The sequence below is a fragment of the Aspergillus pseudodeflectus genome, assembly GCF_044049435.1.
Source record: "Aspergillus pseudodeflectus strain CBS 756.74 chromosome Unknown BJX68scaffold_8, whole genome shotgun sequence".
In the NCBI taxonomy this organism is placed as follows: domain Eukaryota; kingdom Fungi; phylum Ascomycota; class Eurotiomycetes; order Eurotiales; family Aspergillaceae; genus Aspergillus; species Aspergillus pseudodeflectus.
Genome location: NW_027263784.1, coordinates 405,139 through 430,888, shown reverse-complemented (window position 1 = coordinate 430,888; position 25,750 = coordinate 405,139). Strand labels below are relative to the sequence as shown.

Below are 25,750 nucleotides of genomic sequence, written 5' to 3'. Positions count from 1 at the left end.
GAAGCTCATGGACCACTGTCCGGTCGAGTGCCTGGGCGCGATTGGTTACCCTCGCTGGGCACAATACCGACTTTTGGATCAGGGATTTGAATGTCCAGCGACATATACGCTGTTCGTCGGAGACTCCAGATACGAACCCCGTCCTTTGCCCCGACCTCCCGGTTCCACTTTTCGAGCCAGTCCTCGACCCGCTTCAGGTGGCCCTTGATTGCCGGCGCCCCCAGATCCTCCCAGATCCAGCCTGTGATGAAGCCAAGAACGCCGTCTATCCAGTTGCGAAGACTATACGGGTTGAATGCGCGGGTCAGCTCTTCATTCACCGTCGCAATAACCCTCCGAAACTCTTGTTCCGGTAGTAACGGGTCGAGAATTTCTGGATAGAGGTTGGAGAACGTGGGCGCAAGATCACCCTTGTCCATCCAATCTCGCCGAATCCGAATGACACGCGTGGTCAAGTATTCTTCAGACCCAAGCGGGACATGCGGGTTAATATGTGGGAAGCAGGGATGAGCCGGTCCCCATGCTAGCTCCTCGGAAACTTCAGGCTCGCCATGCGGCCCACCGGGATTTGAGGGAATTGACGCTATTTGCGACTGTGATCGTAGAGAATGCTGCGAGGCCACATGGCGTGGGCGATCCGCACCGGGGCCAGCTATAGTCTCCATATCTAGAGGTACGTCCTCAAATGCGCCGCTCTGCCTCTGCCCTCGAGGCACCGCGATGCTGGAGCGGCCACTCTCCGACTCCTGCTGGCTCCGCTCTACCGAAAGGCTATTCGGAGACGGTGTCAGCCGGCTGCGACGCCGCTCCGGGATTGATAAAAGCGGGTACGCGTCGCGGTGCGCTTCAAGCGGAAGATTCTCGTCGGAAACCTGTGACGGGTGAGGTACCGTTATTGGTGTGATGCGTGGAACGTAGTTGACGGGATTTGCGAGTCGGACGGCGGGAGGGGGCCGTAAAATCCTAGAGGTAGAAACCCACGAAGGCCTCTGGACGCGCGAGGATCTGGCTCGGGAGGAAGGAGGTGTTTCAATCTCCAACTGTTCGAATGGCGGAAGGGATGTTGACTGAGGGGAGTCGAAGGTGACGCGCGGGGGCGGATGCGCTGGAGCAGGCTCTTCAATCGTGGGCGGTGATACGAGAGGGAGGTCGTGGGATACAGTCTGGTGCGCCGTTTTTGGCGGAGACCGAGACCTAGTGGCGAAGGAGGAGAGGGGAGAGGAGGGAGGAGGGGAAGCCGTGGTGAAGGAGAGACTTTGCAGAGGCAGATGGGAGAGAAGACGAGGAGATCGAAATGAGGGTCAGGGGCGGCTGTGATTGGCTGGAGGACGGCGAAAAGGGGCGCACTGGCTGCAAAGGTCAAGAAATGATCTGAGCTCGACATCCACAGAAAATAGAGTGTTTCTCTGCACTGATAGCTTGCGAAAAGAGTGTCTAGAAGCAGAATAGGGATTTTCTGTTTTCAAGAAGGAGTGACAGCAAGGTTGGGGAGGGGGTTTCAGTAGAGGGGGTCAATTGGATGCATCAGTTTGAATCTGCCAGTACACACAGCTCTGGGGTCAGAGAGAGAATGGGAGTGAGCAAAAGGGCAAAAGAGCAGCAGAAAAACGGACTTAGTGAGCAAAACGACTGATCCATCTTCCTTTAAAGCTCTGAAATCAGAAACAATCCCCATGTCCAGCCTTCCGGGCAGCACCGGGCTCGCCTCACCAGCAATAAATAGTAATAATAGCCCCAAGTAAGGACCCAACTTTACCAGTCTGGGCCCAAAAAGTGAGAGACTAGATTAGTGCTCCAGAGCCCTGGACTCCTGCCCAGTGCCCACATCAAAGGATCACAGAATCGATGACTTCACTCCTTCACGCGCATTAAAGGGATGCAGATCCCAGCGGCCCAGCTCGCGAAATTACGAGCGGCCAGAACTTGAACTCCAGATTCCTTCATCATGCTTCATCTCTTTCACTATTGATATTACATCATTCCCAGCTTTTCCCTCCCACATGCGATCGACACTATACAAAACAAAGATTAAGTAATAGGGGGAGAGGCCAAATCCATATCTCATCGCTAACATCGTCACAAAACAAAATACAGAAGTTAGGAAAAAGGGTCGTGGCCAATGATCCGTCATACCAGGCGGTTGACACTCTTATTGGCTTGCGCTTGCATCCGTCGCATGGCCTCTCGGTGCAGCTCGCTCATGTCGCCACGCTGCATCCCTTCAGCAATCTTGTCTCCGATGCTGGTTGATGAAGCATTGCGCTGCCCTAATTGCCCAAACGGCGATGAGCTGCGATCAGTCGGTCCGCTAGCGGCAACTGGGGGCTGAGCTAGTTTCAGCGGATCGCTCCGCTCCTTGAGGTCTTCTCTGACTGACTCCCGCCAAGCTGCCAAAACCGCCGGGGAATTGGCTCTTGAAGGTACGCCACTGTTGTTCCACCTTGCTGGTGCGGCCGGGGGCGGGATCGCTGGGAGTCCACTTGCAGGGGCTTGTTGGTGGAGCATTGTACGGCGCTGAGACAGCGGTATATCATCATCCTCTTCCGCGATTGGGAATGTCGATGAATACCGTGGCGATAAATCGGTGGGCGAATAACCGGCGCTATGCCGCACATAGGGGTCCGTTGGCAGCGAGACGGAAGACAGTCGGCTGCGCATCATGTCCTCGCGCACAGCTATTAGTGGAGGAGGTCCTTTCCATTTCGATTGCAGCTTCTCACTCTCCTCCTGTTGCGGTTCGGCCGAGGCAACGTTTATGAGTAGTGTGTTTGAAGAGGCAGTGGCAAGGTTACCTGGCTGTGGTTGCACTGCAGGAGAATGGTGAGCCAGACTATGCGCTGAACCAACCGACAGTCCGGAGAGCCGCCTGGGCGATTTAGATCGCCTCTTCTTTTTCTGTGAACCCGTTCGAGAGTCATGCGGACGGAGCTCGTTTGAGTCTTTCCCGGAGTTTCGGGACTCTACAGCCGGAGGTGGTTGCGCATTCAAGGGCGTTTGCATGAGCTCCGCGACTTTAACAGGCGCAGCGATCTCTTCTTTGTCGACAGGACACTCTGTCGGCGCATCGTCAAATGGCTGGATGGGTTCCAGTTCAGGTATATCAGCCGCCACCAGATGCTTAGCCCACTCATTCATGCGGTAGGTTTGAACGACTTTGGACGTATGTTTTGGAATCTGTTCCACTGTCTCTGCGTCCAGTCGCTTGGGCTCTTCGTTTTTGGGCGGAGGTGGAACTCGAACCAAAGAAATGGCTTTCTGCTTGCCCGTCGGTGGTGACACTAATGGCTCATCTGCTCCTTCTGAGAACTTGTCGTCTGGCAGAGAGTTTGTTGCGGACCACGTTTCTGGTGAGCCATTTTCAAGCTGCGGGCGCTCGTTTTCAGGCTTAGGGCGGCTCTCGTTTGTCAAGTCCTCCGTCAGTTGATCTTTCTGGCCTTGGTTGCCAGGGCCCTCAAGCTGTGATGGTTTATCCACTATTCTGGCCCCTTCTGGCTTCTCAGTCTTCACATCGTTGTTCGTGCTCATCGGCACCTCTGCAGAAACTTTTGCAGGGCCTTCCATGCGGCTGTGTGTGCTCTGGGGCGAGGCTTCTCCTCCAACATCATCAGGTTCAGAAACCTTTTCCGTTCGAGGCGTTACTTGCTCGGATGTACCCTTGTTCGGCGGGGCCACTTCAAAGGCCGGCTCATTGCCGGCCGACACCTGAAGCGGTTGGCTTTCCACAGCCTTTATCGTAGTATGTTTCCTCTCGACTGGTTGGATTTGTGGATCTGCAACAGCTGCTTTCGGCTGGAGCGTATCGTTCTTTGCGGGTGTATCCTCACCTCTTGCGGACTCCTGGGAACTCGTAGGCTGGTTCAGATCTGTAGGTACCTCAGCGTCCGTAGGGTTTTTCGAGTTCCCAAGTTCCTCAGCCTTCGCCGGTTGCTCCTCATCTAGCATCGCTTGGTAATGACTGTCTGCGGCGATTGTGTGGCAATCCGAGCCAATATCCTCAGCGTCCTCTCTGACACTTTGCGCAGGGCAGGCATCGTTGTCGCAGGGAATCAAAGCTTCCTGCGACTCCGAAACAGGCCTTCCAGCGCTTTTCACTGACGCCCTGCGCGAAGGCGCCATGGAAAGGCGTTTAGAGTAGACTGACATGGTCTCAGAACCAACGATTGCCGTCATAGCTGAGCTCTTGTCGTCCGCTGTCGCTGCGTCGTGCAAGGCCTTAGGGCCAAAGCCATCATCTCCAGTAGCTTGATGCGCGCATGTAGTTCGATCGGACTCATCCTTGCCGTGTTGTTCGCTTTCATCGCGTTTGGTCTCCTCACTAGCATCTGAATCGCCGTCCTCACCTCGTGCCCTGCAGTCAGAGCAACGGTAAGATACCGCTGAATCGGAAATGCTTCGTTTCTCTGTAGCTTCCTCCTTCAAGGCTTCCCTCTCGTCCGCAGGGAATACATGCGAACCCGCAGCTAGCTCTGGGATATCCTGGGAACTTGAGTCTGTTCCTTGATCGCCATACTTGGCCTCCCATTCCATTCGCTCTTTCATGTTGTTCGCTTCCAATCGTCTCCCTGTCTCGGCCTCGGCCTCGTCCTTTTGCCTCTGCTCCTCTTGGCGCTTCTCTTCCTCTTTTGCCCTTCTATCACGAACGACCTTCCATAAGCGTAACTGAGATATCACGCCCATGATGGCCACTATTACTGTAGCAGCGAGTTCAACTTTGATGTAGCGAGTCACCGGATATGTGCCGGTCCCAAGGGGGAAAATGTCGTCGTTCAAAGCTAATCTCTGTTAGCTGGGTTACTCGAGCATGAAAATAGACTCACCCCAAAGGTAAAGCCAGAACTCCTTCAATCCTGCTTTGCTGTAGCAGTCAATCCCCAGAGATACGGCAGTACCTCCAGCAATTGATGTTGAGACGATCAAGCCATAGGGCCGTGTGTAGTGGCTGAACGAAATGGCATAGAATCCCACAGAAATCGCCCCAATGAATCCAGTTTTGGCATCCGTTGCTGTGAGAAGGCCGCCTGATTTTGTGGATAGGAGCCACATACTCGTGCAGAAACCTCCAAGAAGACACCCGAGGCCTTCGGCTAATTCCTTGAACACGATCGCGAGTGCACCAAAGGTGAGTCCAGTAAAGAAAATTGCCACGAGATACGCTCCTTGTATTGCGCTTCGAACGGGAGGACTCATGACATAGACAATAAGCACCTAGACAAATAGATTCGTTAGGACGGAATATAGTTTATTAGCATAGCTGCTTACCGTTACTCCTAAGCTTGTCAGGAAGGCTGAGGACAGAAAAACTTGAACCCTGGACATTTCCAGATCAGTATGGTAGATTGGCAGATGCCGCGAGAAAGACGTAACTCACCATAGGTTGCGGACTCCTATTAGTGCGAGGACCGCACCAGTCATGAGCAGGATAAAGCCGCCTACGCCGAGAGCAGGCGTCACCTTCGGTTGAATGGGCAAAGTCCCTGGTGAAGTTACATTTTGTCTCCCCTCTTCTGTGTGGAGCATTAGCTGGGAAAGGATTCGCAAGAGTAGTGCTCACAGTTGCTTACCCTCATCAATTTCATCTGTCGACGTGTTCAGCAGCGGTACAGAGCTAGGCGATGCCGACGTTGACGTCGAATTCCTTGGAGTTGCAGCGCTGGTCGCATTGGTAGGCGTTGTATCATCATGTGAGGATTCGGAGGATTCGGTAGTATTTGTTTCTGTTTCCCTTGAAAGGAGGGCGCCATATCCGGGACGTTCATTTTGAGGAACATGGATAACAAGCGCAAGCAGGAAAGGGAAGAAACAGGCGGCCAGAACAAAAAGGAAGGACACCCTCATCATGAAAGGGCGAGAGGGCGGAGGTGTGACGGCTAGCTGGAGGACGACTGACGCGAGGATATAGTGCTAGTCTCGAATTTTGCAGCGAGCTTCTCCTCAGATACCTATTCACATAATTCCGCAAGCAACCATGAAACCTAGCCAGAGAAACAAGACAGCTAATCAATCCTCTGGTGTGCAGAATAGTGACAAAAACGTGGCACAAAAGGTGATTTGAAAGAATACCCACAGCGTAGTACACACCATGTATTAGGTAGAGGCGCACATGGAGCAATGACAGGAGGACTTGAAGGAATTGGAAGGGAACAAGGAGTGAGATTTGGCATGTACTAAGTAAATATCGACAGGCTGCTCAGAGGCGAAAGTCTCCAAAATTTGAATTATTGTTGGAATCAAGTAGCGAGGCTCGGGCAGAGCTCACCGTCTAGCCCCAGCGGAAGAGAATGGGAATTAGACTCAACGCATGGAAGACGCTGGCTTACCCACTCGGCGGGCTTGTCGAAAAAAAAAAGTAAGAACGCGCGAATAGAGAAAATCATAACCTGATCGACCAGTGTCGTACACTGTCCATCAGAGGGGACGATGATTGGATGAGAGTTTGGTCCCCGGGTCAAGCGCAAGTATCAATCACACCGAGCAGAAGGATCCCACAATGCATGCGCGTGTAGGATGGGCCTTCCTGCGTCCTTGGTGATACCCAATCATGAGGACAAAATGCAACATTGGCCCGATGTGCTGGAACCTTTGAACACCTCGTTCAGAGCCATGTCTTTGCTGTCCTCAGGAACAAACAAGGGACTCGATGCTACCTACGGAGCAGAGTCAGGAAGCTCGCGACTTGGCTCAAAGCTGATATTCGATAGGCCGGGAGCCTGGAAGCCTTCCAGACGTCACACTGTCACAGAGATCAGTTTAGAAATCAGGATTATTCGCGTGAACCGCGTCGGTTCAGAGAAAATCGCAATTCAATATTGGCGTTCCGACTGGTCCCTGCACCTCACCACAAGGACGACCTGATCTTGGCTTACGGCAGTGACCAACGATCGTCGACTATCGCGATCGCACTAGCATCACTAGCCAGCGGGAGCACCAGTAGTTGGAGCCCGCCGTGTCGTCAGCTGCTGCAATCGACACGTCTCATTGATGGCTTGCCACGCTTGGTGATTTGGCTCCAGACGAGGAGAACAATGTCCATTGGAGGTCTCTTCTCATTTAACAAATTGTGCTCTCACTGGATAGGAAACTCCGCCAAGTTTGAACCTGTTTTCAATCAGGGGCATTGAGCGAGTCAGCAGCCCGACTAAATCCTTCGTCTTCTGGACCTGCATTAGAGCCTTCAGCCTCGAAAGACGAACTTTTGCTTGACGGAAGAACATCTGAGGTGTCAACAGGCAGCTCTGCGTTGTCAGAGCAAGTCAGTTTGGGAGAACTTTTTTTGCCAACAAGTTCGGTGATCGAGCGGGCGTTGAGTTCCTGTAGCTGGCATGCACCAAGAGATGCGGTGAGGAGATAAGACGGCGAAAGCACGTAGATAATGCCGAAGGGATAGAAACTATTGACATATGCGAGGGGTTCCAGCTCAGATACTAGGAGTAAGATAGGTAAGTGCGGTATCTGTCCAAAATGGGGAAAATATGATGACTGAATGACTGGTCTCACTCAAGATCTCACTCATGAGATGGTTTTGCCTTCAGTACTCACTAGTTCAAAAGCCATGCATCTCTCTCTCTTCTTGAGTCTCTTTCGAGTGATTAGTTAAGTTGAGTCCTGAGCGTTGAATCTTTGATTGTGTCCATGGCCTGGTCCAGGCTGCCTGAGCACGGACCCTGACTTTACTCCTGAGCTCCAAACGGGAACGTCCCCACAGCAAGCAATGTCAGGTATTGTCACGTGATTTACATAAATAGCATACTCATGCTTACTCAGACGGAAAGCTATGCCTAAGCCATACCGATTGTGGCCTAGCCCGCCATTGGTCTATTGTATACCAAGTCTTCAAAGCAGAGCTTCTATCGCAAAAGTCAACAAGGCCAAATGGAAATAGATTGATTGGAAAGCAGGCATTCAAAATGAGAGCATCTGCTTCCTTTTGTCTGGTGATCTCTGGGCTTTTCTGCAACTTACAGAGCAGCTTTCGGAGACTGAAACGATAGGCCTCCCAGGTGAGATTGCTCCGGAATTTCAAATTGACAACTCAGCCGAGTCTCAGCCCCCCCGGATCTTACTGAGCTTCTCACACCTACCTCTCAAAAGTGTCTGCCTGCTATCGTTTCTTCATCACCGGAGGAATGGATTGACTCTTATATATACAAAACTGATCCTCACCCAACCCTCGCCAACGACAGTAAATGGAAGCGACACCATGACCCCTGAATTCCAGTACCAGGATCCGCGCGACAGCGAGGATGTCCCTTTCCTATCGCAATCTGACGGCGAGCCTCCATCGCTCGACAGACGAGGGACAAAAGATCGCGTGGTAATCGATGGCGCGATCCGTACTCGACTTATGATCACACTCTTCACCATGGTTCTAGCCGTCGAAGTTGGATTCGTGATGGCAGGGGGGCCAATGACAAGGATTTATGAGTCGATTGCTTGCCGCGAACACTATACGCAGTTTGATCCGACCAAGATCGGGTCCGATGGGCAGGTGGCCGAAGAGTTGTGCAAGGGTAAGGAGGTACAGAGCGAGGTTGCGGCTGTCAAAGGGTTTATGGAATTCTTCGAGGGTGTTCTCAGTGTGTAATCTCCGAATTTCGTCCTACGTGGTACTAGATCATTGGGTTGAGCTGACGATCCCACGCAGGTGTATTGCTGGCCGCTCCGTATGGACTGCTGGCTGATCGGTTTGGTCGGAAAAAGGCACTTTGTTTTGGCATCCCTGGGTTTGTCCTGAATTGCCTTATCATGTTTGTTGTGATGTGGTTCTCCGATACCATCCCTCTGCGGGCCGTTTGGGCATCATGTTTGACCTTTATTTTTGGCGGTGGACCGGTTGTCACTATTGCTATCATTTATACCATGATGGCGGATGTGACGACAGAAGAAGAGAGGTACGTGGCTTCTCCCATTGTTAATGCATATCGCTGACCAGATGCCTAGGGCGTTGATGTTCTTCCGTTTCGGCGTCGCCAGTATGGGCGCCGATTTCATCTCCAGTGCAGCTAGCTCATACCTCATGGTTTTGAACCCTTGGATCCCGATGCTGATTGGATGGAGTGTGGTCATTGTTGGCGTTTTCATGGCCTTGCTCCTACCCGAAACCAAGAATGCCGTTCTACAAGACTCGTATGAAAAACCGTCGGAGATGGAACTTGACCGGCTATCATTCGCCAACGGAGAGCCCAGACGTTCCTCTGAAAAACTCAACACAAACCTCTTGAATGATCCTGAGGACGATCTACAGGAGGGGGTGACGTTCGCCATCACGAAGAAGAGGTCATCCCTCGCTTCATTGTGGGTAACACTACGATCGTATCTCACCCCCTACGCCTTTATCTTTCGGTCTAAACAAGTTCTCCTCCTTCTCACCGCATTCTTGGTCTACCGTCTCAGTCGGGGCTCTTCCTGGTTTTTGGTCCAATACATCTCTGCGCGCTACAACTGGACCATAGCCCAAGCGAACCTCCTCATGTCCTTCAAACCAGCTCTCACTATACCTCTATTTCTGGTCATTATTCCTCTCATTTCAAAGCGCATGATGCCACGCATGAAGTCTAACCAGAAGGACCTCCGGCTCGCGCGAGTGAGTCTTATTTTTCTCGCGGTAGGCACACTAGGCATTGGATTGTCGCCTAGCGTTGGGATGCTGATCCCTAGTCTGATAATCCAGACTTGTGGCTCTGGATTTGTTTATCTAACACGATCCCTGATTACAACGCTGGTGGAGCGTGATGAGACCGCGCGATTGTTCACTGTGATCGAGGTCTTGCAGGCTCTTGGCAATGTCATTGCCAGCTTGTCAATTACGACAGTCTTCCAAGTCGGCCTTGAGCTAGGAGGCCCATGGGTTGGTCTCGCGTGGATGATGACATCTACCGCATTTTGTTGCGTTGGAATAGCTATTTGGGCGTTTAAGCTGCCTCCTACCGTGGATAAGGCTGAAGACCACGGCGATTGAGCGTGGGCGGCACTTATATATATATATAATCTGTACATATAGACGGCGTACTGGGCACAAGGGTATATAGACTAGATAGAAATAACTTGTTCTTCTGCAACTCATAGATCAGCCTTGTATCGCATTGACTAGAGCAGTACTCGACCATTGATGGGAGCCTCAGGCGCCAAGGCAGTGAGTGTCTCACATGTCATCGGGCACAGCTCGCTGCTCCGGAGTCCGCAAAATGACCAGAGCTGTCCACTTCGCACACTCCACACTCGCAACTTCCAGAGACCTGAACTCCTGTTTCTGTTTCAGGACTGAAAACATTCCACCGCGCTTTGTCTTCCACCTGATCTCACCGAGCTACCTATACACCCATCATCCACCGTCTCCTCCGCACTGCGATGGCCACATAGCAAAGCTACACAAAGTTCTGGCCCCTCACTCTAATCCATTCGCATATTCAAGCACCGTTCTATATCCATGGAGAAATTCTCTCAGTTTCGCGATCGAGGTTTGCAAACCCATTGAGCACTGTACAAAATTCTCCTTGAGCTAACAGTCGTTCTACAGGCTCCGGCATCGCTCCTTTCCTCCCTCTCCCACCGCAACCCGTGTCTGGCTGCTTTCCGCTACCGATACGGCTGTCTTTATTCTTCTTCCGACTCCCGTTCTTCATCTTCACCTGCGTGAGCTATTTCCTGGTACTACAATGGCTTCCTATTGGATCGTTGGGTAAGAAGGCAGCGCTGTGGTGTATACTTGGCATCCCGAGTATCTGGTGGGTCGATCTCCAAGTGGACGGTGTGCGAAAGGGGTGAGTACCTCGAGATTTCTAGAATGACCTGGCTTGGACAGAAGTACCTACTAATAGAATAGCAGCTCCCTCTCCAAACAACAATCTCGCCTCCCCGGTCCGGGCTCCGTAATCGCCGCCTCCTTCACTTCCCCCATCGACGCCCTTTACCTCGCCGCAATCTTCGACCCCATCTTCACAGCTTCATACCCCAACACCCGCGAGGTAGAACACATCTCTCTCCTAACCGCAATCCTGCGCGCCTTCTCCTCTCCCAAACTCTCCCCACCAAGCGGTACAAAGACAACAACCCTGTCTGCGCTCGCGCGCAAATACTCGACCCGCCCAATCGTCGTCTTCGCCGAATGCACCACCACTAACGGCCGCGGAATCCTCCCGCTCTCCCCATCCCTGGCAAGCGTCGCACCGAATGGGAAAATCTTCCCCGTCTCCCTGCGCTACTCGCCCGAGGACGTCGTCACACCGCTTCCGGGCTCGTATCTCAGCTTCCTCTGGGCACTCCTCAGCAGACCGACGCATTATATTCGCGTGCGCATCGCCGAGGCGGTTGTTTCGGGTCCGCAGGGGTTGAGCGTTAGCCCGCGGATCAAGAACTCAACATACGAGACGAACTACTTTGATATCTTGGAAGAGGTGAGTGCGTCTAAAGGGCGTGATGTGGCGTCTGCGTCGGGGAAGGTAGAGGTTGACCTTAGTCCGGCTGAGAAGGTTGTGTTGGACACGGTGGGGGATTCGCTTGCGAGGTTGGGGCGCGTGAAGAGGGTTGGGCTGGGGGTTCGAGAGAAGCAGGAGTTTGTGAAGACGTGGAAGAGGACGGAGCGCGTGTGGTAGATTTGTTCAGGGCAGATTGAGATGACGAGGTTGTAATTTGACAAATTTGTGGGATATTATAATAATTACGGATAGGAACACATGATAGGTTCACTCACTCCCCCATATGAAGTCACTTCGTGGTCACTCCGTCGTAATCTCCTGCTGGTAAACAAGTACGCAAGCAATATATAAGTATACAAGTGAGGAGGAGATGAGGTGTGGAAGAATAGAAACGCTTTTCGATCTCTAAATCTTATCAAACCAAAGCTAGCCAGCTATTACCAAAAAAAAAAAAAAAAAGATACAGCTCATTCAGGTATACGTATACAATCCACACATTTCCCAAGACAACCATCTAATCCAACGCATCCGTGATACAGCCGGAGCTAGCATCCTTCACATTACGCGCGTACTTGCCCAGCGTTCCGCGCAGGTTCAGACCAGTCTGCGGCAGCTTACCCGCAGCATTGTCCGCCTCCCACTGCTTGCGGCGAGTGGCAAGCTCCGTCTCCTCGACGTGCAGGTCCAGTACGCGGTTGTCGGCATCGATGGTGATCTCGTCACCGTCGTGGACGAGTCCGATGGGGCCACCCACGGCGGCTTCGGGGACGATGTGACCGATCAGGAAACCGTGGGAACCGCCGGAGAAGCGGCCGTCTGTGATGAGAGCACAGGAGTTGCCGAGGCCAGCGCCCATAAGGGCGGAGGAAGGCTTGAGCATTTCTATTGTAGGGAAGAGTTAGTTAGTGGGGTCAAGGAAGTCGAGGTTGTATTTGGTGTTGTTTAGGAGGTAACATACCAGGCATACCGGGGCCACCCTTGGGACCGGTGTAACGGATGACGACGACGGTCTTCTCATCCTTGCTAATCTCCTTGCGCTCGAGAGCGGCAATGAAGTCGTCTTCGTGGTCGAAGACGCGGGCCTTGCCCGTGAAGACTGTACCCTCCTTACCGGTGATCTTACCAACACAGCCGCCTGGAGCGAGGGAGCCGCGGAGGATCTGGATGTGACCGGTTTCCTTGATGGGGTTGGAGAGAGGGCGGATAATCTTCTGATCTTCGGGGAAGTCGGGAACGTTCTCGAGGTTCTTGGCGAGGGTTTCACCAGTGACAGTGATACCGGAGCCGTCAATGACGCCTTCCCTAAGGAGGAACTTGAGGAGGGCGGGGGTACCGCCAATGTTGTGAAGATCGGCCATGACATACTTTCCGGAAGGCTTCAGGTCCGCGAGGTAGGGAGTGCGGTCGGATACGGCCTGGAAGTCGTCGATGGTGAGCTTGATACCGACGGAGTCGGCAATAGCGATGAGGTGAAGGACGGCATTGGTAGAGCCGCCGGTGATGTTGACAACAATCATGGCATTCTCAAAGGCCTGACGGGTCAAAATGTCAGAGGGGCGAATGTCTTCAACAAGCAGCCTCTTGATGGCCTCTCCTGCGCGCACACATTCGTCGTACTTGGCTTGGGACTCGGCGGGGTTGGACGAGGAACCGGTGAGGGTCATGCCCATAACTTCAATGGCTGTGGCCATGGTGTTGGCTGTGTACATACCACCGCAAGCGCCGCCTCCGGGGCAGGCGTGACGGATGATATCGAAACGCTGGGGTTCGTTGATCTGGCCTGTGATGTACTGACCGTAAGCCTGGAAGGCAGAGACAATGTCGATATCGGCGTTGTTTTGCATTGACGCGCAGCCGGGCTTGATTGAGCCTCCGTAGACCATAATACTGGGGCGGTTCACGCGACCCATGGCCATCAGGACACCGGGCATATTCTTGTCACAACCGGGGATACTGATGTTGGCGTCATACCACTGGCCACCCATGACGGTCTCAATGGAGTCGGCGATCAGATCACGACTCTGCAGCGAGTAACGCATGCCGCTGGTACCCATACTGATTCCATCACTGACACCAACGGTGTTGAACTGGAAGCCAATCAATCCAGCCTTCTGCACTCCCTCGCGGACACGGTTGTTCAAGTCTAGAAGATGCATGTTGCAAGGGTTGCCGTTGTACCAGACGGACGAGATACCAACTTGGGCCTTGTTCATGTCCGCCTCTGACAAACCCGTGGCGTACAGCATGGCCTGGGAGGCACCCTGGGATTTGGGCTGTGTGACATGGCGGGAGACCTTGTTGAGAACGGGCTCGTCGGTAGGGGAGGCCTTTTGCCTGGGGAGAGTGGTTGAGATTGGGCGGCTAGAGACAGTAGGTGTTAGTGGCGAAGTAATTGTAAGGGAATCGTCACTGTCTGGCTGCGATGGAGGGTGAAATACATGGATTGCTGGTTGGCCAAGCTCCGCAGAGCAGAGGGCAGGCGGCCCCGGGCTTGTGAGAGAAGCATTGTCGTCTGCCCAGATCACGCACGGTTGTCTGTCTGGGGAAAGGAGACACCGCACTACGTCCAAAGGCTTAAATAAGGAATATTGAGCAGGAAAATGGTCGGAGTTCTGAGCGTGGACGACTTTCTGGAGCGAAAAGTGACGAAGAGCCGAGCTGGTGGAAAGTTCTCCGCAGCGAAGTCGGGGGCCGGAGTTGACCGCGTCCTCCCCGCGCGCCAATCAACTGCCGGGCTTAGTAAGAGACCCTACTAAACCCCCTAGCAATTGCTTGTTTTTCTTCAGTTCTATATAGCTTGAGGCGATCAGCCCGTGAGTCAAAGGATCTGGTCGCAAATATAGTCGTTCTATTTCTGTGGGGAAGCTACCGGGTGAGCGATCACTCTTGTAGAGTATGTAGCTTCTAGGGTATAATATCACAATCTAACCAAAGGTTCATAGACCATTCGGCTCTCAGCCGACCAAGTAATCATATATCATCGCATAAAGCAAGACGTAAAGTAAAAGAGACAATAGTAAGGAAAGAGAAAAGTACAGTAAAGAAGATAGAGGCCAGCTCTACGGAACTTCCTTATCACCCCGCTTCAACCCACCGGGTACATCAATCGCATCCTTCACCCACTCAGAGGATGCAATTTCGTCGAGACCTTTTCGCTTTGTATTCCGTTTCAGCAGCGACTCCACGCATGCTCGGGCCCCCTCCAGGTCTCTCCCCTTTTCGGGGTCCCATTCGCCATCGCTGTCAGCGTACCGATACCACGACCACTCACAACGCGCGATACGGTGTGGAGTTCGTGCTCGAAGCTTCGCAGGGTCGCCCCTAGTTCCAGGCACAGCATCGAATGGAAGCCTACTCTCCATCATAGCATAGAGGAGTACACCGAGTGCCCAGCCATCGGTGGAGCGTCCATCATACTGTTGGCCCATGAGAATTTCCGGCGCTGCATAGTCCTCACTGCCACAACGAGTCTGTAGAAGAGGACTCTCTGGAGGCTCAGGAATTCTCCTTGACAGGCCCAAGTCACTGAGAGTCACCACCGCACGGTCATATGTGCGCCAGTCGGCGTTCTTTTGCAGGGACTCCGACGGTATGTTGACAAGAACGTCTGCGCAGAGTTAACGCGTAAGCACTAGCCTGACTAGACACAAGCGTTGAAACTTACTCTCTAATTTGATGTCGCGATGAACTACGTAATGCTCATGTAAATAGCGCACAGCGGCAACCAGCTCGGCGAAGATACGGCGAATGAGCCCCGGACCCATAGGTCTAGTGTTGTGCGAAACAACCTCGAAGAGATCGCCGCCTGGACAGTAGTCCAGTACAAGGAGAGCGCGCTTTTCATCACTTCCAAACGCCTTCAGTTGAACTAAAGAGGGATGGTTTAGTGACTTGAGTATATCAACCTCTCGTTTGAGCGAAACCTCCAGTCGCTCCTCATCCGCGCCCCCTGCCGGTCCGTGATCGATGACCTTGATAGCAACTAACTTCTGAGCTGCTGGGGCAGCGTCTTGGGGCCCGTCCCCGGATTCACCGTTCTCCTCAGTCTCCACGCGCACAGCCAAAGACACTTGACTAAATGTCCCATGCCCTAACTGTCGGAGCTTGCGATACAGTCGGGGTTGTTGAGTCCGAATTGATCGCACTGAGTAAAGTTCCTCCGCACCCTGCGCATCAGACGGATGGATTATAACAGAATCATTATCGCTGGCACCATACCCACTGCTTCGTGGCGGGGAGGGTGGGCGGACGGCAGGTAATGCGATCCCTCGATGAACTGCGAGGTACTGCTCGCGGTGTAAATTATTGGACTTGGAGTCCGTGCTCGATGATGAAGTAATCCCCTGGGGCGCGCCGGTTCCGGAGACAGCAACGGGGCGGGGTTTCACAGGAATTCCTCGACCCTGCGGCACGTACTCACTTAAACTGCGATTGCGCGTATGCTTCGGAGCCGTATGTGTGTCTGAATGCTTTTCGACGCTTACTTTGTCCGTGATCGTAGGCGTTTTGCCGCGCGAACGAGGTTCTGAAACGGATACCTGCGAAGGATCGATAGGCCTTAGACTGAGACTCGAGCCAGTCCTTGATGCGACCGAAGAGGTCCGGGACAATGACTGCGAATCGCGACGCGTTGTAAGTCTCCAAGGCGATGCGCCGCCGATGGGCGATGGTAGAGGTGTGATATCTCCCATTGCCATTAGTTGTGGAGACGACAAATAAGAAGCTGGGGATAGGGAGCCCCCACTATGACTTGGCCCTGCCATCAATCCCCGCAAACTTGGAGTGCGATGCGGAAGGCTATTAGAGGAGATACTGTGATGCACAAATGTCTCCGCGTCTCGATGAGGGCTCAATTGGCGAGGGTTTGAGAAGTCGGTCCTTATCTGTAACGAGGGAAGAGGGTGGGCGGACGCGTGGTGCTCTTTATGGGTCGCATCGTGCATCGAATCCGTCGAGGCGTGCCCGATGGACAAAGGGGCAGAATCAAAACTCCCTCGACCTGGACTCACGGGGGTCATTGGGTGATTTTCATTGTCGCTCGAAGCCGTTGTCCCGCGAGGCCTGTGTAACTCGGATTGATTGACACCGGCTCCTGACCTATCGGTCGGTTGGGGAGGTTCTGAGAGAACCATCGAACGAGTAAAGGGTCTGAGTGAGGAAGCTGCATCTGATTAGATGACTTGTTCCAACGTTAAAACGAGATTTAACGAAGGCAGAGCCATACTTGCGAAGCCGTGCGGGAGAGATCGGGGAAACGCCCGCTCGGGTCAATCCTAAGCAATCTAGTGGCACTGAAGTCTGGAGCCCTCGGGCCAAGAATCGAAGACAAGGCCGACTAAACAACAACAGTCGCCGTACAAAGTACCGGCGGACCCAAATTCCAAAAGGAACGTGATTGAGGAGTGATAACGGAGATGGCGAAGAAGGGAAGGAAGTCGAGGGCGGATGGGGGCTGGTTTTCTAGGGCCGAGTAATGAGAGGAATGATCTCCGAATCAAATCAGTCACAACGGCGACGTAATTTGCGCGGAGTAATTTCACGCCAGTCGTATATTAATAGAACACGCGCACTTTAATTTCAACTTCGAGCGCTTCTGCAGCTCTGCTTCGGGTTGGCGCTTGGTGTTGAAGCAGGAAAATTTGGCTCAACCACGCGGGGTCAGCTGATGGCCACGCTTCGGGTCTAGTGCTCCCCCGCATTCAGTAATGCTCTGAGAAAAGCGGCTGGAAAAGGCAATCAAATTGCCTGATTGATCCCTCGTGGACCTGGACCCTCCGGGCCATTGTGTTTGATCGAGCCTTGGCTTACTGGGGAAGGAAACCCGAGGCCGCCTGCGGTATTCCTTGGCCTTGAGGATCTTCATGAGAGACCCCGAATACTTGAAACCCGATAATCCGTGAAGAGAGGCGGGTCAGTACGCGCAGTCAGCCTGGCGTTCAAGTACGAGTTATCATCAGTAACTTTAGTGGTTTTCATTCGGTGGCTCCTGACAACATTAAACGCGCTTGGTAAACGGACTGGAACCTGCAACAGTTTTCGCCAGCAAGAACCACAACGCAGGAAACTGGTATATGTACAAGAAAATTTCAAAACCCATTACCATGCCCGTTCCCAGAACAATGGACAATGCTGAATAAAGGAATGCCCAAGCGCCAGAGGAGAGTTGAGAAAAGGTAACGCAGTCGTTCTAATACAGAGTATATGAAAGTATAAATTAAAGCAGCAACTCCTCGCTCGACCGAGACAGATCATGAGTGTAGGGTTTTGGATAATTGTGGACGAGTATAGGTTGGTCGAAATTGAACACCATAGATGCATCTGTTTAGAAGAGGGCCTTCTTCGCAACCTATAGTACTCTTAGCAAGAAACCAACAAGAAAGACTAGGACATTTCGACTTACACTCCATGTTCCTGCAATTCCGGCCACAATTCCACCGGAGATCAACATGGGCTTGAGACCTCGAGTACTCTTGAAAACCATTCCACTGATAGCACCAGCAGCAATGCTGTTGGCCGCGTCATGCTTCCCTCGCGCATATCCAGCGAAAGAATTAATACCGTTATATACCATAGCCACCACGCCTGCGGAGTTTCCGAGGAAAGGCCCTCTCCGGGTGATTGAGTTCAACACGCCGTTCAGACGAATCTTAGGAGGCGCATTCGCTGGTGTTCGTTGAAGCCCTTCTGCCAACCCCCAGGCTCCTCCGATTGTCAGAGCTGCAAGATAGGTCGTTCCGACTCCATAGCAAAGGTCGTCTGACCATCCTCGAGACGGCAGGATAGATTGCGAACCGGGAAGCTGATCGAGGGAGGTGTCTTCGAGTGTAAGGTAGTCAAGCGTCTCTTGATTTAGGCCGGCTAACGGATGAAGTCTGGAGGGATCGGCGATGGCAACTTCGGAGAGGAATGAGGTAGCATCTGGCGCGGCAGAGTCAAAGGCATCCGCGCCTTTGTTCTGCTTGCGGCCACTGAATGAGTCCCAGATGGACATTTTGATGTAAATTAATGGTATAAAAAATACAGGGTCGAATAGAAAAAAGGGAAAACAGGATGAGAATAGCTTCACTAGGTTGCCGCCGGACACTGGTGTAGTTTGAGGTCGCCTCCGAGTTCGCTTTGGTGTCGAAATCTGAGAAATCAGGATAAAAACTTCAGTCCCGTGATCAGCCGGCTGGCCGGGTACGCGGAGGAATGTTAGTCCGGCGCTAATCCCCTCTCGGTGGGGTCGCTCAGAAAATCCACAAGAGGCAAAAGGCTCGGATGATTTGATGGCGGGGATTGGGCAACAGAAAGCACTGATTTCTGATCGAGTTGGTCGCATTGATCATTCCATATCATACAGAGATGTTGCATGAATAAACCATGGCCTCCGAACCCTTACGCAGCGCCCAGGGCGACAAGATGCCCATGGACATGCAGGAGATTTCCCAAAATATACAATTGTTGCCCGAGGATACTTTGGAAAAAATCGCAAAAGGCCCTCTAGTGAAATTTACACATACGTGTGATGATGTTGAGTAAGGCTGCATCCTAGTATTAGTTCTCTGCTAGATCCCATAGAAGTGACTCTGACTATGTCTACAGAAAAGCGAAGAGAGTGTTCACTTCTCTGTTGCAGACGTTTGGGTCAGCATCAATCTCCCATAGTCATACCACAGCTGCGTGTAATGCGCTGAGCGCCTTCATTGACGCAGCTTTCGTCTCAAAGTCTCAAGATGTTCGCCAACTTGCTCGATCACAGGAGACATTGGTCTTGATATTTGACAATTTCTTGACCCGCTTTAAAGATGTCAAGCCCAGGCCTATGAAGCAAGTTTTAGAGTCATTGGCAGTGATTCTCGCCAAATCCCGCGAGGCGCCAGAAAATGATGCGTCTAGGAAGGCGTTTGTGAACGCTGTGCTTCCAAGTATTATACTTGGGGAACCTAGGACCAGGCTCAAGGCTTCCATTATTGCATTGGAAACGTTGATACGCAAAAATGCGATCCATGCTGTTGAGCTGACCTCACTGGTTGGGGACTGGCTTTTGCAGAATTCAGACAAGTGGTCCATTGTGTTGCAAGAAGAATGCCGGGTCTCCTCCATAGATATCCCCAAATACCTGCACCGGTCCTCTAACACGGCAGGTTCCGACGCATATTTCAAGGAGACATCGGTCGAGATTTTACTCCTAGGCCTTCTCAACCGAACAAAGGCGTTTGAGTTGGCCGCATCTGTGGGCGAGGTTATGACAATCTTCTTCCGGAAGCTCCAGCAACCAGCAGGCTCTGCTCCTCCGCCCACTGAGGATGAAAAGAGTCTTACATTAGTCTGGGTGAGACCGGTCAAGCATTTCCTCCTACAAAACCTCGAAATCTTAGACAAGTTGACTCACTCTATACTCCAACGTTTATTCGAGGTCAGCACAGGTGGTTTTCGCCATTTCCTCGATACGTTGCCGCTAAACAGTCTTCTGGCCGGCGACACGAGCAGCTCTTCATCGGCTGAACTAACTTTATTATTTGCGTCCTTGCAACTAGCAAAGAAGATTGGTTTGGTCCACGAAGATCGTAAGTCTGCACGACTACAAGCGCCTGCACAACTTCTAATTCATATTAGATTATTTCTCCAGATCGCCAGCTGGCAGCGCTCAGGATAGTAGCGTGCTAGTTTTGAAAAGCGAATTCATTGGCCAATTCCTCTTCCATCAGGATTTCAATATCAAGATGGCCGCCCTTTCTTTGCTGATAATGGCTCCATCCACCACAAAGCCCCTCTCATCAGGTGCCATACGGGTGATAATCAAAAGCCTGCCATCTTTACATGCGGAATCCGATCCTGGCTCAAGAGGAGAAATTCTAAGCCTAGTCCGCGGGTTGCTAATCCGCCTGAAAGGTGGCGTTCTTGCAAACAAAGAGAACCCAGTCACATACAAGACTGCAAATAAGAAGCTGGTGCCGATCTTCGAAAGGGACGATAACGAAACCGAGGCCTGCATGAAGGACTATATGGTATTTCTAGCGGCAGACCTACGACCAACCGCCTCTTATCATCGGCATAGCATGGCTCTAAAGACCATTCTACTCCTTCTTGAGTCTGGTATTGATGAGCGCTATAGCGGTGCTGTGTCCAATAAGCCTGAACACCGCGATATTAAGTGGAAGTTCCACCTAGAGATCTTCAGCCCCAGGCTTGAGAGACTGCTGGTGGATCTTCTATTAGACCCCTTCGATGAAGTGCGTTCAACAGCCTTACACCTGCTGAAACTATTTCCAAAAGCTGTGCTCTTTGGTGGAGTCGGCCGGACTACAGAGAAACCAGAGCTGCTGACTGCCCTCGATAAAGCAGGGCAACTGGCAAGCAATACCAGTAGAGCTGATCATGCTGATACAGTTGCTCGCCTGTACTCTGTGATTTTCTTCACGGCAGATTCGCGAGAACCAGGTGAGACCAATTGGTGGGATACTAGGATGGGCGTCGTTGGAACGATATTGCAAAAGCTGGAGGATAAGCTCTTATCTCCAGAAGGGCTTTTCAACTCAGCTTTGCGTGATGCGCCTCTTCACGGCTATCTTTGCGCCCTTCGGTACAAACCCGTGGTATCTGTTGTTATATATTTTACTAACTAAGTGGCAGGTATATTGTCTCTTCACCGAACTTCTACACGCTCGTTGCTTGCGAAAGCTCCCCGGGTTCTGAGAACTGGAGATCAATCCACGACAGAATCTCGTTCATTTGTGATCGGGTCTGGGTCGAAGTTAAGCCTCAGCTTTGTATTGACTCCCCAGAAGGACATGCGGCAGAAGATATCGAGGACCTTGAAGTTGGTCCGAAAGATATCCTCTCTTATTCCTGGCGTGCGCTTCGAGAGTCCAGGTAAATACTCTCCTCTGTACTCACCAGTGTTCGGTTCTAATATAGCCAGTCTTCTTTTGCACGCTACATTGTTCAACGAGACTTACGGACCCGAAGGCCCCGGTGGCTTGACGAGAGATGATTATGCAAAAATCGGAAAGAGCAGCTTCACTCAGCTCGCCGAGCTGCGCCACCGAGGAGCTTTCTCGACAGTGGCCCAGACATTCTCGACTTGCAGCCAGCGATGCGGCCAGTCAAGTAACCCTGAAATTTCAGCTCTACCCTTACTATGGTACCAGGTGCGTCTAATAATATGAGTTAAGACGGGATGTGCAACCTAATCTAGTCTCGTATGCATTCAGGAAGCGAAGAAAATCATATTTGAAACAGCGTCAAAACTCACCCGCCGATCAGCTGGTCTGCCGGCGTTGATCGCAGGAATCTTGTTGTCCAATCCCGGTGGACCATTATTTCAGCAAGTGGTTCGCGAGCTTCAAGATGTGGCTCACCTACCCGCGCAGCTTGACGTACGCAGCCAAACCGTTGAATTACCTCAGGTTCACGCGATGAACTGTCTTCGAGAGGTCTACAACAATGCTAGGCTCGGTCCCCATACGGAGAGTTTCATCATGCCGGCGTTGAACCTCTCAGCAGAACGGATGGGCTCACCAATGTAAGTCACGCTTTAGGTTGACACAGGATTGCGTTGCTAATTTATTCAGCTGGGCTCTGCGAAACGCTGGCCTGATGCTCTTCCGCGCACTCATGAACCGTATGTGCCGAAATGATTTCCAAAGATTCGGTGGCGAGTCTGGATCAGAGCCGGGTGCTAGAATCTCATTCCAGAAATATCCCGGCCTGGTCCAACTGCTGTCTCGCCTTCTGTCTCCGTCGAAGGATACACATAATTCCGAGCAACAGGAATCAGCTATCATTACTGAGCGGGTATTCCCAGCCTTGGAGCTGATTGCGGAGAAGATTCCAAATGCTTCGGAAGCTCAAGATGATGCCATGTTGCTCGGCTTGATAAGGGAGCACCTCAAGAGCCCCGTTTGGGGTATTCGTGAGCACGCGGCACGAGTCTATGCCTCGCTGTTGGATCGAACGAATATCCTCGAGGACATTCGGAAGTTGCTCAATGCTCGCGACGCCGAAACCCAGAACTACCTACATGGGGAATCTGTGTGCGTCAGGTACGCACTCCGTAGGTTTGCGTTCACGCCTTCGGCCTTCTGGAACGGTATGTATCCGCCCAAAGACCACCCTTTACTACTAACATTGCATAGACCATATTGAGAGGGTTAATACCGTTATCAAGGAGATTTTCGCGGCATCATATCCAGTCGCTAGAAGCCCCTTCGTAACGACGACTCTGCTGGAGATGCTCAGCGATGCTGTTGAGAGGAGCGTCGAATCTGGAGCTGAACGTAGGTTTATTGCTTTTCAGAATGAGTTACCCGGCTAATAAGATCCATGAACAGGTGACATGATCCCGCTCATGGATCACATCTTCGCTACCTACGATATTTTGGATACTCTAGCTTTTGCATTTGATTCGAGTGACTCATCTTGGGCTACCTTGAGCACCACTCGAGCATTCTCTCTCTGGCGTAGACAGCTTGCCTGGGTCACTGTTCTGAGGATACTTGTGAGTGGTGTAACAACTGGACTACAACTTCTCATCTACGAGGTGGCAACCCTGGACCCCAACGCTTGCCAATGGATTCTGGAGAGGTTACATGAAACCTTTGGGTCTAAAGAGGCCTACAGCCAAACATTGAACGCACTCTACAGCTCTGTCATTGTTGGAAAACTCCCCCTTGAGGTTAAGACGCCTGCCATTTCCAATTTCGCCGGGAACCTAGAGGATAATCTAGCGTCTAGACTCTCAGATCCCCAGACATTGAGTCAGTCTTTGGAAGAACTAGCTGCACAAATAAAGATTGTCTCGACGACAAAGGGATACAACAGAGATAGAGCCGATGCAGATTTGCAACTCGAAGGTTGCCTTCTCGCTCTGAAGTCTACCTCTCAATCCCGGCTCCCAGAAACAGATATTCAGGAGTGGGCAACTCGACTTCGCTTCGCACTGAGAGAAGAAACAGTAAGCACACTTTGAGATCATGGAGAAGAAATACACTAACAAGACCAAGGAATTCACTACACGCTACGCCGCTTCCAAATCCATTGCTGCCTTCGCACAAGCCCTCCGCCAACCAGATCGTCAACCACGTGTAGACGGAGTCTTGCTCGAGACATATCTGATCCTGTACGATCTCCTAAATGACGACGACGAGGAGATCCGCGATATTGCCGCCTCAACTGCCTCGCACATTCTCTCCTACTCTTCCGTATCCCCCGACAGGGCTGTGACACTATCACCGTTAAACGCAAGCGAGCTCTTCGCGACCTTCCTTGCAGACAACTACGCCGATTCCCGCGCCCTCTCCACTCGGGCTGTCCGGTATATCCTCGGCCAGGAACCTCGAATCAGTGACGAGAACAGCGAGAGGTCTCTACGTACTGTCTCGACGACCGTAGCTGAGCTGAGAAAGGAGCGGACGGTTCTGTTCGAGGAGGAGAAGCAGAACCTGTTTATCGAGGAGGTCCGCGAGGTTGATGTCTGGTCGGTGGTCCTGATGCGGTTGAATAAAGACGCCTTTGCGGAGGGTCTACTTAGCGAGACTTTCACCTGGGTTTCTGAAGGATTGGCATGTTTCTCGGAGATTCTGGGGAGACAGGACGGAGAGGATGGCATGATCGGCTGGATTGCGAAGGCGGAGGCCTACACACTTGGCGTGCAGCTGATTAGCCTTGCTGGTGTGCTGGTTTCGAGAGAGTTCAAGGCGTTGAATATGCTGGGTGGTAGACGGGCTGTTCTTAGAGAGCAACTGCAGACACTGTTGGCGCGTGGGAAGAAAGCCCTGCTTCACGATGATTTGGTGTCGAGGATTCAGTCTGCGTTGGAGGCCTCATAGATCGAATAGAGGTATAGATAAAAGTTTAGAGCTGGTTTTGGTAGAAATCATTGTCTTCACCCTCGGTGTTATCAGTAGGAGGATTGGTAGATTCACCGATTCACCAGCTGGGTGAAGCTAGCTCTCTCAAACAATATTTGCTCATTCACTTCCAAGATTGAATCAGCTGCTTCTTCTCATGACCAACACAACACAACCTACCAAGCCTACCCATTCCACTCTGACCAGACTCTCGATAGACCAGCCATGGCAGGGACTCGAACGCCCGAAGAGCATCCTCCTCAATATGCTCTACTGAACATCTACGTCTCCAACCTATTGATCTCCCCAACCATCTGCTATACAGAGCCAATCAAGCAAGAAGTGAGCCCGCACCTTACACCCATAACACCTGATCCTCTAGCTTTCTCTTACATCTTCCTCCAGTTTGCTGACAATATCACCATGTTTAGATCATCAACATGCACGAGAACGGCATAATCGCAATCGTCCTCGTTGTCGCCCTCGGCACAGCTGGCCTTCTATGGCTGTACATCCTACGTCTCCGGGTAAACATGCGACGCGAGATCGTCGTGCTACGAGCGCAGTCCCAGAAGCGACGCATGAGAGAAGCCGCCGCCGCAACTGTTGCAGCCGCAAACCAGGAACGTATTGTTCAGCAGGAAAGACAGGCGAGACGGGAAAGCCGCGCGAGAAGCCGCGCTAGGAGCCGAGCTCGAAGCCGGGGGAGGTCTCCGGGGAGACGGAGGATGCTTTCGCCGGCCGATGTGGAGGAAATCAGGAGAGCGATGAGTAAGAAGAGACAGGGAGGGAGTGACAAGCACAGTCAGAAAGGGAAGAAAGATGGAGGTGCACGGTCTACAAAGGGGTCTGTGAAGAAAGGCTCTAGGGCTGGGTCTCCAAGGCCTCAAGAGGCGGATAACGAATGGGGACAGCAGCCTCAGGAGAGCCAAAATGAGTGGGGGCAGGATAACAATAACGGGGGAAATGATGGTGGCCAGACTGCCAATGATGAATGGGGTGATAACCAGAATGGGGGAGGAAACGATGCCCATGATTCTGGAGGGCAGCAGGATAACCAGGGTTGGAGTAACGAGGGAAACAACAACGATAACAACGACCAAGGTCAAGACAACCAGGGAGAATGGGGCAACAATGATGATCAGCAGCAGGACAACAACAATAGGGATTCATGGCAGCCTGACGGTGGAAATAACGACAATAACAATGATGGGCAGAACGACAACAATGGGGGCGGATGGAGTGCCGAAGATCGGGCGAATAACAACGAAAATAATAACAACGATCAAGGAGGAAACTCGGGATGGCAGGCAGCTAATGTGACGGCGCAAGAGAGCGAAGCAGCACCAGCCCCTGAAGGCGGCTGGTGAGCGTTGGTCAAGGGTATCCAGGCACTAGATAGTGATACAAAGTTGATGATAAAAGGGAAGGTGCTTGTCTTGGCAAGTGACGTTGTGGCTCTGTTCCCCGCGGGTGTGCGGGCGGTGAGGCTGACCGGGGCAAGTG

General features: G+C 52.1%; 9 protein-coding genes across 9 annotated transcripts; 4 read left to right on the top strand and 5 right to left on the bottom strand.

The window, feature by feature from the left end:
* Positions 1-5: 5 nt before the first annotated feature.
* BJX68DRAFT_253415 (ERF4 family protein) lies at positions 6-1,638 on the bottom strand (the record flags this gene model as incomplete). The annotated part of the gene is made up of 2 exons (XM_071042716.1): positions 6-1,254; positions 1,550-1,638. 2 exons carry the CDS (start codon positions 1,636-1,638, stop codon positions 6-8), a joined length of 1,338 nt encoding a protein of 445 aa, XP_070902384.1.
* Positions 1,639-1,922: 284 nt separating this feature from the next.
* Positions 1,923-5,730, bottom strand: BJX68DRAFT_230176 (TMEM198/TM7SF3 family protein). The gene is made up of 5 exons (XM_071039188.1): positions 5,562-5,730; positions 5,369-5,504; positions 5,260-5,308; positions 4,818-5,205; positions 1,923-4,772 (listed from the first exon to the last, which is right to left on the bottom strand). The coding sequence occupies exons 4-5, from the start codon at positions 5,185-5,187 to the stop codon at positions 2,128-2,130; spliced, it is 3,015 nt and encodes a 1,004-aa protein (XP_070902383.1). The 5' UTR covers positions 5,188-5,205; positions 5,260-5,308; positions 5,369-5,504; positions 5,562-5,730; the 3' UTR covers positions 1,923-2,127.
* Positions 5,731-8,061: 2,331 nt separating this feature from the next.
* BJX68DRAFT_230175 (putative MFS transporter) lies at positions 8,062-10,041 on the top strand. Its single transcript, XM_071039187.1, has 3 exons — positions 8,062-8,573; positions 8,642-8,888; positions 8,938-10,041. The coding sequence occupies exons 1-3, from the start codon at positions 8,198-8,200 to the stop codon at positions 9,953-9,955; spliced, it is 1,641 nt and encodes a 546-aa protein (XP_070902382.1). The 5' UTR covers positions 8,062-8,197; the 3' UTR covers positions 9,956-10,041.
* Positions 10,042-10,186: 145 nt separating this feature from the next.
* BJX68DRAFT_230172 (lysophosphatidic acid acyltransferase LOA1) lies at positions 10,187-11,778 on the top strand. The gene is made up of 3 exons (XM_071039186.1): positions 10,187-10,454; positions 10,514-10,757; positions 10,823-11,778. Exons 1-3 carry the CDS (start codon positions 10,424-10,426, stop codon positions 11,586-11,588), a joined length of 1,041 nt encoding a protein of 346 aa, XP_070902381.1. The 5' UTR covers positions 10,187-10,423; the 3' UTR covers positions 11,589-11,778.
* Positions 11,779-11,805: 27 nt separating this feature from the next.
* On the bottom strand, positions 11,806-14,054 carry ilv3 (dihydroxy-acid dehydratase ILV3). The gene is made up of 3 exons (XM_071039185.1): positions 13,850-14,054; positions 12,370-13,772; positions 11,806-12,293 (listed from the first exon to the last, which is right to left on the bottom strand). The coding sequence occupies exons 1-3, from the start codon at positions 13,915-13,917 to the stop codon at positions 11,926-11,928; spliced, it is 1,839 nt and encodes a 612-aa protein (XP_070902380.1). The 5' UTR covers positions 13,918-14,054; the 3' UTR covers positions 11,806-11,925.
* A 189-nt stretch (positions 14,055-14,243) lies between these two features.
* BJX68DRAFT_230167 (putative protein kinase) lies at positions 14,244-17,023 on the bottom strand. The gene is made up of 3 exons (XM_071039184.1): positions 16,636-17,023; positions 15,076-16,572; positions 14,244-15,018 (listed from the first exon to the last, which is right to left on the bottom strand). The coding sequence occupies exons 2-3, from the start codon at positions 16,541-16,543 to the stop codon at positions 14,471-14,473; spliced, it is 2,016 nt and encodes a 671-aa protein (XP_070902379.1). The 5' UTR covers positions 16,544-16,572; positions 16,636-17,023; the 3' UTR covers positions 14,244-14,470.
* A 317-nt stretch (positions 17,024-17,340) lies between these two features.
* BJX68DRAFT_230165 (protein transporter TIM23) lies at positions 17,341-18,519 on the bottom strand. The gene is made up of 2 exons (XM_071039183.1): positions 17,812-18,519; positions 17,341-17,757 (listed from the first exon to the last, which is right to left on the bottom strand). The coding sequence occupies exons 1-2, from the start codon at positions 18,400-18,402 to the stop codon at positions 17,734-17,736; spliced, it is 615 nt and encodes a 204-aa protein (XP_070902378.1). The 5' UTR covers positions 18,403-18,519; the 3' UTR covers positions 17,341-17,733.
* A 151-nt stretch (positions 18,520-18,670) lies between these two features.
* On the top strand, positions 18,671-24,454 carry BJX68DRAFT_203967 (putative death-receptor fusion protein-domain-containing protein). Its single transcript, XM_071037613.1, has 10 exons — positions 18,671-18,928; positions 18,996-19,960; positions 20,010-20,976; positions 21,027-21,266; positions 21,316-21,544; positions 21,608-21,918; positions 21,968-22,485; positions 22,532-22,672; positions 22,727-23,349; positions 23,399-24,454. The coding sequence occupies exons 1-10, from the start codon at positions 18,774-18,776 to the stop codon at positions 24,221-24,223; spliced, it is 4,974 nt and encodes a 1,657-aa protein (XP_070902377.1). The 5' UTR covers positions 18,671-18,773; the 3' UTR covers positions 24,224-24,454.
* Positions 24,454-25,650, top strand: BJX68DRAFT_203964 (uncharacterized protein). The gene has a single exon (XM_071037612.1). The coding sequence runs from the start codon at positions 24,685-24,687 to the stop codon at positions 25,612-25,614; it is 930 nt and encodes a 309-aa protein (XP_070902376.1). The 5' UTR covers positions 24,454-24,684; the 3' UTR covers positions 25,615-25,650.
* Positions 25,651-25,750: the final 100 nt, after the last annotated feature.